This window comes from Pezoporus wallicus, unplaced genomic scaffold (genome assembly GCF_028554395.1).
Source record: "Pezoporus wallicus isolate ANWC-B61680 ecotype Strahan unplaced genomic scaffold, APGP_CSIRO_Pwel_v1 contig_8542, whole genome shotgun sequence".
In the NCBI taxonomy this organism is placed as follows: Eukaryota; Metazoa; Chordata; class Aves; order Psittaciformes; family Psittacidae; genus Pezoporus; species Pezoporus wallicus.
This window is the reverse complement of record NW_026640148.1, coordinates 2,633,535-2,647,096: the sequence shown is the minus strand read 5'-3', so window position 1 is coordinate 2,647,096 and position 13,562 is coordinate 2,633,535. Positions and strand designations below refer to the sequence as shown.

General features: G+C 43.0%; 1 protein-coding gene across 7 annotated transcripts in view; it reads left to right on the top strand.

The window, feature by feature from the left end:
* Positions 1-13,562, top strand: part of TMCC1 (transmembrane and coiled-coil domain family 1) — an 82,463-nt gene that overhangs the window by 13,622 nt on the left and 55,279 nt on the right. For 3 of the 7 annotated variants that reach the window (XM_057417714.1, XM_057417715.1, XM_057417716.1), the window contains 2 exons: positions 1,605-1,661; positions 4,762-5,003. In XM_057417714.1, coding sequence (XP_057273697.1) covers positions 4,803-5,003 — 201 coding nt within the window. In that variant the 5' untranslated portion in view covers positions 1,605-1,661; positions 4,762-4,802. Of the gene's footprint in view, positions 1-1,604; positions 1,662-3,468; positions 3,869-4,298; positions 5,004-13,562 lie in introns of those variants that run through there. The other 4 variants (XM_057417710.1, XM_057417713.1, XM_057417712.1 and 1 more) reach the window with 3 other exon arrangements.

Sequence of the window (13,562 nt, the reverse complement as noted above, 5' to 3'; positions counted from 1 at the left end):
CAGGATCTTTTTCTTTTGTTGAAAATCATCTTTTTCTTCCCTATTTCTACAGTTCTGTACTGTTGTAACAAGCAGTGCAGTTGCAGTTAAGTCAGCTCTGAGATGGGTCTCAATGGTAACTTCAGAGTTTACTTACAGAGAACTGTGGTTTTGAAGGGGAATTCATTAAGCTGATGCATTTGTGCTGAGCAAATGGCTCTGCAATAGGGCCATTATATATGCAAAAAAAAGAAGGCTGTGTCTACTCTTCATAAATACAGGAAAGGGCAGGAATTTTGATTAGCCCAGTGCAGTAGCTTTGCAGAGCTCAGGAAAAAGTAGAAAGGCTCTGAAGTGATGTTGGTGGCACCTCGTACACTCACAATACCTCTGGCTCTGGGCCTCACTCTCCACTCACCCTGTTGCAGAAGTGTGGCTTCTTCTATGTTGAGATTTTTGAAAAAATGCCTTCATTCATTTTTCTAAGTTCTTCATATCTGCTGTCATCACGTTCTCCGTATCCTAGCATCCCACTCCAGTGGTTCTGAGTAATGTTCTCTTTATCTCTGCTGTCTTGGAGGTGGGTATCTGGCATGTAATAAAATGGTAAAATTGCCCAGCTGTGCAGAGGCTTGTAGTATTCTGAGTGCTAATGTACTGCAAAGCTTGTGGCCCCGTTTTCAAGAGCTAGTTGAGTAACTGCTCACCTTTGTGTTTCAGGATAGTGCAAGTGTCTGGCTGTTGATCCCGAGAAACGCAGTTGTATCTGCTCTCTGCTGTCCTCTTTGTCATCTTCTGCTGTGTTCTTCTAGCCAGCATCTGGCCTTGCTTTGGGCTTGTTGCAGAAACGTTGAACAGATCATCCACGTGCCCTTAAAATCCTCTGTTCCCCATCCAGGGGAGGAGAGTGAAGCCGGGATGATGTCCTCGGCCAGGTGCTTTGCCTCAGTTGAGCTCGGGTCTCCCAGTCCTTCACGCTCGTTCAGTGCCGGGGCCCTGAGTGGGTCCATGGCCGTGTCCCCGCAAGGCTGGCGCAGTGTGCAGGGTCTGCCATCGTGGGGGTGCTGCCCTGTACAGGGGTTAGTTTCACTTGCCCTCGGGCAGAGGGTGCTGTTAGTGCAGGGGCAGCTCAGCCAAAGGTGCCAGAGGCTTCCCTGAAGAATGGAGTGGAAGATGCTCATGTCTCAAGTGCTCTCAGTTCTAGTGTCCTCGTAGGTGAGCTCCAGGTAAACACGAGCAAGCTGTTTGAACTATGCACAGAACTGATGACTGAGTAGGAGGAGAAAATAAAAACTGTGTGGGCCAGTGTGACCTTGTAGGCTGGAACCCTGAAACCTACCTGGGCTTTCATCATATATTGGTGGCTGTAAACCCCAAAAGAAAGAATTCCTTCAATAAGAACTTCTTGATTAACTCTGTAAGATTTAGTTTTAATTTCAATTATATTTGTATCTCTCCAGTTATTTGAAAGAGTCTAAAATAGCCCAGCTTCCAGAGGCACCTGCATTTAAATGTTGGGAGGAGGAGGGGGGAGGAGGATGAGGATGGAACCATGCTCACTTTGTTTGTGTAAAACTTTCCTCCCATGTCCAAGAACTGCATCTCATACCTAATTTCTTTTGCAGTTTTGTTCAGTGGAGGGACTGCTGTGTGTCAGCCATGCTAAAGGGCAAGTGATGGAGGCAAGTACTAGTTTATATATTCACAGTTCTCTAATACTGTTTTTTTTACCAGTTTCTCCTTTGAACTGTTTTGTTTCCGTGTGCTGATGTGAAATGACTGCACAATGAAGGGCAATATTCTTGGGGTGTAATATTACAACATCTGCTCAGTGTGACTGTATGAAATTGTGCATTTTGTCCCTGCTGTATCGTACTCTTGTATGACTAAGAAACCCATGTTTTTGAACTTCATGCTATAAAGTACTTTGTTTCCTCTCTCAAACAGAATATAATGGTGTTTTTGTTTTGGGGGGGGAGGGTTCAAAACTTGAATCCTAATGCTGATTAATTCTGCTGATTGACAATTGTTCACATTATTTCCCCCAAAAGTAGATACTAGGACAAATAAGTAGTTTTAAGACTCTTCATACCAGGTGTGCAATTTGAAAAGCTCATTTCAGGCTCACAACAGACTCATCACATGGGAACACAAGTAGTCAGAAGACCACCAGGCCTTGGAGAGAAGGCTCAGTGTAGTTTCAGGGGTAGTAGTGACATGTTTGTGAGCTCACTGTTGTCTAACTTGTTTCAGGTCTATAAATTGACACAGAGCTAATTTAAGAAGGATAATGCTTTCCAGAAGATAATGCATGGAAGTGTAGGTAGACTGAAGTGGTGTTCTTTCAGATCAGCAGTATTACCAGTGGTAATCTGGATGGGAAGCATGCAGGAGATCACAGATATACTGGTTAGAAGGTGTATTGGGCATCTTTGATATGAACTACGGTTCTTCACGAGTCCTGAATGAAAAATGAATACTGAGGGAATTGGCTAAAATGAAAAAGGCGGTTATGGGTCAACTGTCAGATTTGTGTTTTGCATGCCTAATAACTTGGGGACAGTGAGGTTTGTTCACTGAACCATTGTTGGATGAAAAGGGCAATCTCTAGTTTTTGTCTCTTTTCCCCACCAAATTAAATTGGCTGGAAACCTGCAATTCAGCTTTCTGGAAAACCTATTCCACACGAAAAAAGAAAAGACAGATTGAGCTCAAAAGTCAAAGCATGACACTGCTCATGAAGGCACTTGAAGCCGTTTAAGAAACTGTTAAAAAATGCACAGCCAACCTTTTATTTTTACATATTTGATTCTGCTGCACAATTTCTGCATGAATTGGTAAATACATTGTATTTTCTGGTATGTAGTTTATTACTTTGCATTCAATGTCAAACTGGCCAATGTATTTACACTCAGTGGTTGTAGCATGTTCAAAGTACTGAGAGAAAATCCCGTATGACTCCAGCGTTTTGCTTTCTGTAAGTACAGAATTGCATCTTGCCTCCAGCTGATAGCAGTGACATTTGAAAAAGAGCGTGAGGCAGCTCTTCTGATATTTTTGGATGCCAATTTGTAAAGCATTTTGGAATATCTGTTTAACCCATTCTGTCAGGTTTCAGATGCAAAAATTGAGTGCTCTAATGGTAACCTCAATGCATTGTGCTTCTGCAGCTGTTTTGAGATAAGAAAGAATGCTTTCAAATCCCAAACATATGTTGCATTTCAGATGAAATTTTGTTGCTGTTTTTATTTATTTTTTTATTTAAACCCCAGGCTGCTTTCTGCCAAAATTGAGGTAGAACTCTGGTCTGGTTTCTGTATTTAGAGAAGCCTAATCAAAGCTTTCTCCTGCAAGAAAACAATGATCAGCTTCTGAGCATGTGATCTCATGGTGCTGATGTGAAACTCTTTCAGATAATGTGTCCTTCCTTCCTTCCTTTCTTCCTTCCTCATTCCTTTGCTGTACTTCTCCCATAGTGAGTTGCTATCTGAGTACTCAGCTGCAGCGTCCTATAACCAGCTCTTGCCTGAGCTCAGATGACAGGAAGGTTGAGCTCTCTTGGAGAAAAGCTGCGTGTTTCCTCTCTGCTAGAGACTGAGCTATACATACACGGTGCTGCTCCTGTTCAGATTGGTTGCTTATTCTACTTTTAAAAAGACATTTTTGTTTTCTCTGAGAACTATGGAGAAGACTGTGCCAGTTGAAACCATTTCACTTGCCTGTTCCTGCTTGAAGACAGATTTTCACATCTAGTCTCCACTGCCATCAGCGGATGTTGGCAGTAATAAGCCATTTCTTACTATTTGGGAATGCATAACTGATTTGGAAGTGTTCTGTTTTCTTGCATATGCTAAATACTGCGAACTTAAGCATTCTACAGGAAAATCAGGTAGGCTGAGCAGACGTTGCATTTGAAGCACGAAATACCAGATCTTTGTCAAGGAACAAAATAAGTTCTACCAAAGAGACTAGCATGCCCTTCAGAAGTTTAACTTCATACTCTGTTAAATATTTTTGTGGGCTTGTTCTTAACAAAACCCCACTGGTTTCTCCTTGCTTCTCCCCCTTTTGAACAGCTTTTTTTACCTTCTTGCTTTCCTGTACCCTTTGTGCTGGGCTTCTTCCCCCAGGTGATGAATGACTTGTCTCATACAAGCTTTGGCTTCTGCATACAGCCTAGATGCAACTAATACCACGTGGAGGGATGCTTGGAAAACTGATACATATTGTTTTGTTAATGGCATGTTTTGCGCTTTGGATTTTTTAACCCACTACTTTCTGCATGGATGTATAATAATGACTCTTTTGTTTAACACTAGATAAGCATGAGATCACCGTGGCACAGCTGCATGTGTAGTCACTCTTGAAGCAATTGCACACCTAATTGGCTGACAATCTTGGCATTTTAAAAACACACGCCTTTCAAAGACAGGGGACATAATTATATATGAATAGTGAAATAAACCTGTTGGGTGTCACCAATGGAGCCCTCTAGCACTGAACAGTTGTGTGATGACCCTGATCCTGGAGGCAAATCCCAAGATCAAGAGACCAAAAAGCAACATGAATCAGAGCAAAAATTATCAAAAATAACCCATAATGCTTTGGAGAACATTAATGTGATTGGTCAAGGTTTGAAGCACCTTTTCCAGCATCAGCGCAGGAGGTCCTCGGTTTCTCCACATGATATTCAGCAAGCTCAGGCTGATCTGGAGCCTGACATGGATCTGGAAAGCCAAAGCGTCTGTGCTGAAATTGATGGTGTCTCCACCCACCCCACAGCTCTGAACCGCGTGCTCCAGCAGATCAGAGTGCCACCTAAAATGAAGAGAGGGACGAGCCTGCACAGCAGGTGGGGCAAGGCAGATGCCCCGAAAGGAAGCCCACAGATCAACAGGAGGTCTGCCCAAGATATTCAATCAGGTCGGCCCAGATCGTCATCTACTACAGATGCTCCCACGAACTTGTCTGTGATGGAGATTGCTTCTTCTATCTATGTAGGTGGAGAGGAGGCTGCAGCAGCAGTAAGTTACTCAGATTTACCTTTAGTTTTTATCATCTCCTTGTGTGTTTTCTTAAGGCTTTTAAATCCTGTTTTTAAAAACAAGTTTCTTTCAGCAAACACCAGTACTACTGTGTTTGAAAGTTTCTTTAGTGGTGAAGCAAAGAGCTTAAAAGATACAAATGTTAGTCATTTTCTCACATGGCAGGTGGCTTATTTTATATGTATTTGATCAGTGAAATGAGAGCTGCTTTTGAAGCACATTAGGTTGGTTGGATGGCACACTACAGTCAAACAAGAAGTGATGGGAAGAGCAGCAGCCAGAGTAGTTCTCAGCAGCTGTTATCTCAGCTCCTGCAACAAAACCTTGCATTTATGTAGATGGCTTTTTTCTTCCCCTCTTGTTTTACTGTGTATTTTATAAACTTGAGGAAATCCTGTTTGAGTGAATGGTGCTGTTGATCTTTTTGGCTGTGGAGAGGCTCTGGTAACACTGGCTGCAGCCTGTGACTGAACTGCAATGCCAGGTTGACTGCACCTGATCTAGATCAGCCTGGCTACTTGCTGATACGGGATCAGCAAGTCTGTCCTGGTTTGTCAGGCCTGCGTGGAAAAAGCCTTCGCTGAGATGACACTGTCTGTTCTGGAACATGTTCTTGTAAAGCTATGTATATCTGCTTGTTGATGATATCAAGAAGTAGTCCCTGTCTTACCATCTTGCCAATTTAGTTGAAGCACACCTTTTTAAGAAAAAACAAACCCACCCAACAACCCAACCTAGGTTTCTCATTCAACCTGAGATATAATATATATTTTCCTAAAATTCTTTGCAGCCTTGTTCAATAGTTGTTTGTTACTGGAGGACGAACCCATTGATAAAGATAGGGAGCATTGTGAAATTGGTTTCTGGTTTGTGTGCTCTTAATTATAGTCTCTGACCATGACTCTTAGACCAAGAGAAACAATCCTGCTAGTGTTTGATGCTGTTAAAATAGCATGGTCCTGAAGTTTGTGTAGATTTTTCATTACGAAAATTTGCTCTCATATAATACAGTTTCTTTGATGTTGTCTTGATAATGATGGATTGGGGATGAATAAGATCCCCTTAGTCATCTGGTGGTTGCCTCACCTTGCCTCTGCACCAAGGTTATTCTCTTGTACGTTGTTTTCCTCCCCTTGAAACCTACTTTGAGATACTCTTAAGGGAAAACCTTTTCAGAGTTCTTGGTGGTATAATACGCTCTCAATGTATTTTCCTGATAGTCATCGGGGAAATTAGCATATCTTGCATTCATACATGATAATTACAAAGTGTTAGCATATATTGCACTAGCATTCTAAGGCAGTGAGTGAAGTTTTCTCTTGGGAGAAGCACTGGAGGAGTCTGCCTGCAGCTGCAACTGAGGCTTTTGTTTCTTGCCAACAGTTAAAAGATCAGAAATAGTAATGAAGTTGTCAGGAAAAGCATGGGCTCCCCTCAGATGGGTTAACTTAGCAATTGAGACATGATGATTGAGCCATTAAGAGGCCTCTTAATAGCTCCAGGCTTATTTGCTTGCTGTGAGTGAACTCATGATCTGTGTTCTGGGAGAATTTTGGGGAATGTTGATAGTTTTCTGAGTTTGTACCCAAATCCAGCAACCAAAGTTTATGAAGCAAGCTTCATATCCACCTTCAGCTAGATCAGGGGTCTCCAGAGCGAGGTAGCCAAAGACAATCCACTGGAGTGTGGGAAGAAAGTATTTTTTGTACCATTAATAAGTAAAATATTTTTTGAAATAATGTTTTTCTTTTCCTTTTTAATTTCCATTTTTGTTTTATAATGTACATAATGTATCCAGTAGGACATTATACAGCTTATAAATAAATACAAATGTATTGGCAGTCCATGCTCAAAATTTGTTTCTGGGTAGGGGTGTGCCACTGGCCTGGATGAATTGGATCATTTGGCAGGAGGGACTGGAAAATGAGAACCATTAGGCTGCTAGAACTGCATTCTGCTACAACATCTGCTATGTGTGGTAACAAATTTAGGAGTCAGTTTTGGGTTGATAAAGGGCTTTGATTATTGAGAAGCAGCAGCTGTACTTCCTATTGAGAAGTGTTTTCTCTGGGTCTGCTACTTGACCAAGTTGTCATCTCTGAGGTGGATGTGACAGTGGTTCTGGTTGCTTTTTGCTGTGTCCTCAGGTGCTGTGCTCTGTGACTGGAGGAAAAGGGTCTGTTCAGGCTTGCTCGCCTCCTTTTAAGGGAAGGGACTGGAGTCTGAAAGCAGTAAATGAAATGCATGTAAACCAAGGCCTTCTTTGAGGGCTAAACCATCCAAGAACCTCTGTGACCAGTTGTCCCTGTAGAGTTCAGTGAATTTCCAGCTGCTTTTTAGTATTTGCATATTGCACCATGCTTTCAGCGGAAAATACAGTTGTATACTATGGGTCTAAAGTGAAAATACAGTTGTATACTATGGGTCTAAAGTGAAAATACAGTTGTATACTATGGGTCTAAAGTGACATAGCCAAGGAAATGCTCCCTCGCTATTTTTTTCTTTCTTTCACAGTTCAGGGAAATACACCTTTGACTAATTGGGGCATTTCAGCCTGGTGGAGAAGCTTTGTTCAGCATTTATAGTGTGCTCAACTGACCTCACATTTAGGTTTTGCCCAAGAGGGTTTTCCTTTGTGGTATTGAACTGATGGATGCAGGGGGAAGAAAAGCGGACAAGCGGTAAGGCTGCTGGACCAGCCATCTCTGGATTGCATCTGGAGCATGCCCCCTGCGCTATAACATAGGCTTTTGGCAGGGTAAGGATCTAGAGCAGCTAAAGTTCCTGAAGTACCTGGAGAGGAATGGATCTGTCAGATCTTTGGAACATGAGAATGGAAAATCTGATATGTTGGTGGTATAAAATGTAGCGTGCTTGCTCACAAACTGCTGTTACAGGAAGTGGCAGCAGCAGCATCCTCATAGCATGTGAGCAAGAGGGAGGCAAGCAGCAGTTCCAGCAGTGGTCACGTTCTCCTTTTGGTACTTGTGTCTCTGTGGTGTGCATGCAGTGTGGGAGTACAGGGCTGAGGGGAGCTAGGGAATAACGCACCTCATCTCTTGCATGACCCAGAGCACGTGTGCTGCTTTGGGATGTCATACCTCACCTTCCTTAACCTGAGCCCTCCCGTTCCTTTGCTCTAGCTGGGAATTGTTTCCTGATGCATGTTCTGAAAGCTATGGGTACACTTGCAGGTAGAACCTAAATAAACACTTTGGGAATGCCACAGCATTTGTTGGTAGGGCTTGGAGTTCTGTTGTATGAACGTTTCTGTTCTCATTTGGTGTATTTCTTAAAATCTCACTTAGTTTTCTTTTAGATCACTCCCTAAAAAGAAAAACCTGAGTGTGTGTTTCCTGGATTGTGCATAGTCTTAAGTGGGCTCAGAAACCTAGAGTGCCCTCAGACACATCAGTCTTTTCCATGTAAGCTAAAGGCAAAAATCTCGCATTGTGTAAGCTATGATTTACTTCAGAGGTTTGATATGTTTAAGTGTGCACTTAAGTGGAGGCAGTACTGGTTCTGGCTGTACATTTATTTACACATGTAAAATTACAGGATAAAGATGGCCTGTTGTTAAAAAGCATTAAATTGAAGATGCAATTAGATGAGCAAACCTTCACTTGATTTCTTTTAATTTGTTTCATATTCACTTTCTCAAGACTTTGTACATTTGTCTCCTTCAGCTCCTTGTGATCTTATCTCTTAAATAAGTTTGCCTTCATCAATTTCACGTCATTGATTTTGGTGTTTGCTGATGACAGTGAAGATGCTCAGACTCACCTGGCCTCAGCAGGGAGTATTTCCTTGGAAATTCTTTAAGAATTTCATAAATCCCAACTATAATTAGAAAAATATCAGTGAGCTGCAGCGCTGATCCATCTGTTGTGAACATATGGGCTATGCAAGCTACAAAGACAAAACCCCACAACATACGTAACGGAAAAGTTGTGATTTAATAATGACAAACCCAGCATAATTGTAGTCAAGCGATCTAATTCTCATTTTTCTGATTCATGTCTTCTGTCACCAATTGATCTGCTGGTCCCAATGCTGCTGTGGTGCAGCCTGTTTCTGCTCACAGTAGCTGTCTGCCTGTCTTCTGGAGCTTCTCTGCTCCCACCACACAGTGTCAAGTCTGTGCCTGGTGCCTCATCATTGCCCTCTCATCCATCTCTACCCCTGGGGTTGGTACTGCTCTTGTAGCAGAAATCCTTGCTTTGCTTTCCCTTCTTTCTTTGTTTTCCCCCCAGTGTTCAAATTTCTGTCATTTGGAAAAAGTAATGGACATTTTGTTCTCTTTTAATGACTTCTTACTCTACGGTGTGTTGAAAACCGTGGTGGTGTGTTCTGTTGGTAAGACAGCATCCTGTAGTCACTACATAATGCTGACAGTGTCTGCGGTTAATCAGTCTAAGGTTTGCCTGTGACTGTAGAAGACTTTGCTACATGCAGATGTAAGGAGTCACCAGACTTGGATTACTGAGATTAGAGGCTTGTAAAAGCATTTGCAGGCTGCTGGGGAGTTGTCAGTGCTTCTTACTGGAACAGCAGGAGCTTTACCTGTTGCAAATGTATTTGTGAAGCACAGATGAACAGGATCCCATGTGCTTCTGTCTGGAGTTTACTACTGAAGCTTAAGACCAGTTAAACACAACCAGACTATTTCCATACCTTCCATTTTTGAGGAGTCAAGCCCCATCCTTCTGTTTGAGCTGAGGCTGCATGGTGATTTAAGTTTATGCTCAACTTTGCCTATGTAAATGCTGTTCTGAGCTTAATTAGTGTTTGGGATTCATTTGCTGCTCAGTTGGTCCTGCTGGAAACTGTTACACTTGCTTTTTAACACTAGGTGCTGTGTCTGAGATACAGTTTGGAGAAGGAAAAAACTTCTTATCTGTATCAGCATGGCCATGTCAATGATGTAACTGGCAAAAATCAAAAAGAAATGTTGTAATTCATTTCCCTTATACACTGTGAATAGCCAGGACCCCTCAGAGCAGGCAAGACCTGGAGCAGATCCTGGAACCCGCTTTCTCCACTTGCTCACTGCTGGGAAGCTTAGGAGGTTAATCTCCCCGGAATATTGTATTGTTAACCCAAAGTGGTTTGTTTGGATTATATTATTTCTTTTCCACTTCCCCATGTTTTATGTGTGTGTGCTGCAAACTTTTGGAGACTTTTGTGTTGTCTAAAGGCCCAGGGTCAGGGACTCAGCGAGGCAGCGCCATCCTCAGGTAATGGGGTTAGACCGAAGTGTTGGGTGTGTTGTGACTGCAGCTTGCAAAGGCAGTGGAGCTGCTGCTTAGTGTGTTGATGTAACTTGGTGGTGTTACATATGTTATACAATATATATCATACAAACAAAAGCATAATAAAATCTCTTCTGTATCTTTACAGCACTGTTTTATGTGAAGTGCAGGGATAGGTCAAGGGCAGCTGTCAGTTTACCACGGGGTGGGATAGTCCCTTCCAGGTAAACATCGTATTGTTTGCTATTGTAACTTGGCTTGTAAAAGTTGATATTGTGAGGGTTCACTCCTGTCTGTATGGTTCTCCAGTGAGCCTGATTCTGTGTGGTGCTAAGATCCTCTGCTCCTAGTAGGAATTAAGGACATTGAGTACTTTCTGGCATAAAGGAGAGTAAGTTCTTAATAATCCTCTGCACACAAAATATTTTTAGTTCACAGTATTGTTCTGTTCTCTCAATTTGTTGTTGGAATAGAAGGGCAAAATGTTATCCCAAAACCACAGATTGGATTTGTTCTAGCATCTCATTTACACACATTTGCATGAGTAATAATCCTGCTGCATATTGTCAGGCTTTGCATAGAAATTGAGAAATGAGATTGTCATAGCATGGAAAATAATGTAATAATTAAAGTTTTACTGAGCTGTTTCACTTGGTCTTTATTTCAAGCAGTCCAAATTCATATACTTTTGCATACATCTTTTCTTGTAGAGGAGGCAGCCCACTGAGCTGGGAAATGAGGATTGTGGCAGTATGGAAATGATGAAGTCATGGGGTCTCACTTTGGTTTCCTGCGCTGTCAGAGCTTTTTGAGGAATAATGGGTTACATGTTAAGATATGGACAAACAGAGCCATGTTCAGGTTCCAAAGATACAAAAGCAGCAGCACTTTGGTGAGGAACTGTGTCCATGTGGGCTTTTATCGATGCCATGAAAGTAATGACAGTGCCAACCTCTGTGTTGCGTTATGCTGCAGCCAGTGCCTCAGGTTAGTTCTGGTGGTGGCTACCCGAAGGCTGATGTTTGCTATCATAGAGACATGGAATATCATAGAGCTATGGGATTCCTGAATGATGTCCTGCTCCTTTCTCTGCTGGCAGGAAAATGTTGGTGGTTGTTCATTCCTGCACAAAACCAAGCTTACCCTTAAGTCTTACCATCACTTTAGTAGGAACAAAAATGCTTTGCGCTTTTTCAGGCAATGATTGCAGCGACCAGGGCAGGCCTGTCCCCTGGGACAGGGCAGGATCATAGAATCATAGAATAGTTAGGGTTGGAAAGGACCTTAAGATCATCTAGTTCCAACCCCCCTGCCATGGGCAGGGACACCTTACGCTAAATCATATCACCCAAGGCTCTGTGCAACCTGGCCTTGAACACTGCCAGGGATGGAGCATTCACAACCTCCCTGGGCATCCCATTCCAGTGCCTCACCACCCTAACAGGAAAGAATTTCCTCCTTATATCCAATCTAAACTTCCCCTAAGTTTTAACCCGTTACCCCTTGTCCTATCACTACAGTCCCTAATGAAGAGTCCCTCCCCAGCATCCCTGTAGGCCCCCTTCAGATACTGGAAGGCTGCTATGAGGTCTCCACGCAGCCTTCTCTTCTCCAGGCTGAACAGCCCCAACTTTCTCAGCCTGTCTTCATACGGGAGGTGCTCCAGTCCCCTGATCATCCTCGTGGCCTCCTCTGGACTTGTTCCAACAGTTCCATGTCCTTTTTATGTTGAGGACACCAGAACTGCACACAATACTCCAGGTGAGGTCTCACAAGAGCAGAGTAGAGGGGCAGGATCACCTCCTTCGACCTGCTGGTCACGCTCCTTTTGATGCAGCCCAGGATACGGTTGGCTTTCTGGGCTGCAAGTGCACACTGAAGCCGGCTCATGTTCATTTTCTCATCAACCAACACCCCCAAGTCCTTCTCCTCAGGGCTGCTCTGAATCTCTTCTCTGTCGAACCTGCAGCTGTGCTGGGTTTGCTCAGTCCATGTGTGCTGCCCCCGGCCCTTGGTGAGCTGTTACAGCTTCCTGATTGACATTTGGAGCATTATTGGCACCCTGTATCTGGATAATGAATACATTTCAACCAGTCATTTTCTTTAGATTGGATCAGCAATGTGCAGAACAGAAGTGAGGTGAGCAGCCAGTGGTGATCAAACAGGTAATAATGGGATATGAGAGGAATAAAGTCAGGATTACCTCAAAGGAACAAAACCATTAAGAGCATTAAAATAACAGAATGAAAGAATGGAGGAAAATTCAGAAAAAGAGTAAAAACCCTCTCTGCTCTGCTGGGGGGACTGGCATTTTCATAGTGTTGGAATCATGAAGCCTTCTGATATTGTTAGGGTTTTATGGAAAAAATACAAAATCCATCTTGTTGAAATAGAAATCATTGGCTGTGCAGCACCTTGTTCCTTTGACAACTGAGATCTTACGTAGTTACTGTCATCTGGACGTGCCGCGTGTTGGTGGCAGAACAAGGTGGTGGTGATGGGGAGGTCAGGTTGTTCATCCCGGGTGTCTGTGCAGGGAATCGTTGTCAGCCCTCGGCTGACACCTTCTGGTGTCCCTGAGAAGGCAGCCCAGCCCGAGTGTGTCCAGTTCCTTAGGGAATTTGCAGCCTTTTGCCTCCGTAGCCCCAAACATTTCCAAGTTGCTATTTGCTTGCCCAGGGCTACAGGAATGATAGGAAAAAGGATTTGCTGTTGGGCAGCAAGATCCTTGTAGGGCAGCTTTCCGAGGCACTGCTTGCTTCCATGCTGCTGTGCCCTTATAGGGCTTGTGTGGCCTCATGCTCTTCAGATTTGGTGATCAGTTTTCATAAATATTCCAGATATCTTTGGATTTTGTTTAACAGCTTACATGTATGTTCTGTTACTGTCCACATTTAGAAAAATGACCACATGTGCTTCTGGAATAAGGTTCTGGTCTTTATTCGCAGACTCAGCATTTTCCAGTGATAATGATGTTGACCCTATGTCAAAAACGTACTAACAGTGAGCTTGCTTTTCTTGGTTGCTTCTAATGACTGTTTCCAAGCAGGCACATTGGTCTCCAAACTACATATTAACACAAATAAAGGAAGCATGTTCAACTGTGCCACACTTTCAGTACTGTGGAGGAGTGAGCAGTTTCCCTCCAATTGTAAATAGTCTTTTAAAGCAATAATTTACTTGCCAGGAAGATTTTCCACAAATCCTTTTGTCCTGAACACCATGCAGCGCACGTGGGACACCCATCTGGGAGAGACTGTGGAAAGTCCACTGTGGCTATAAACAG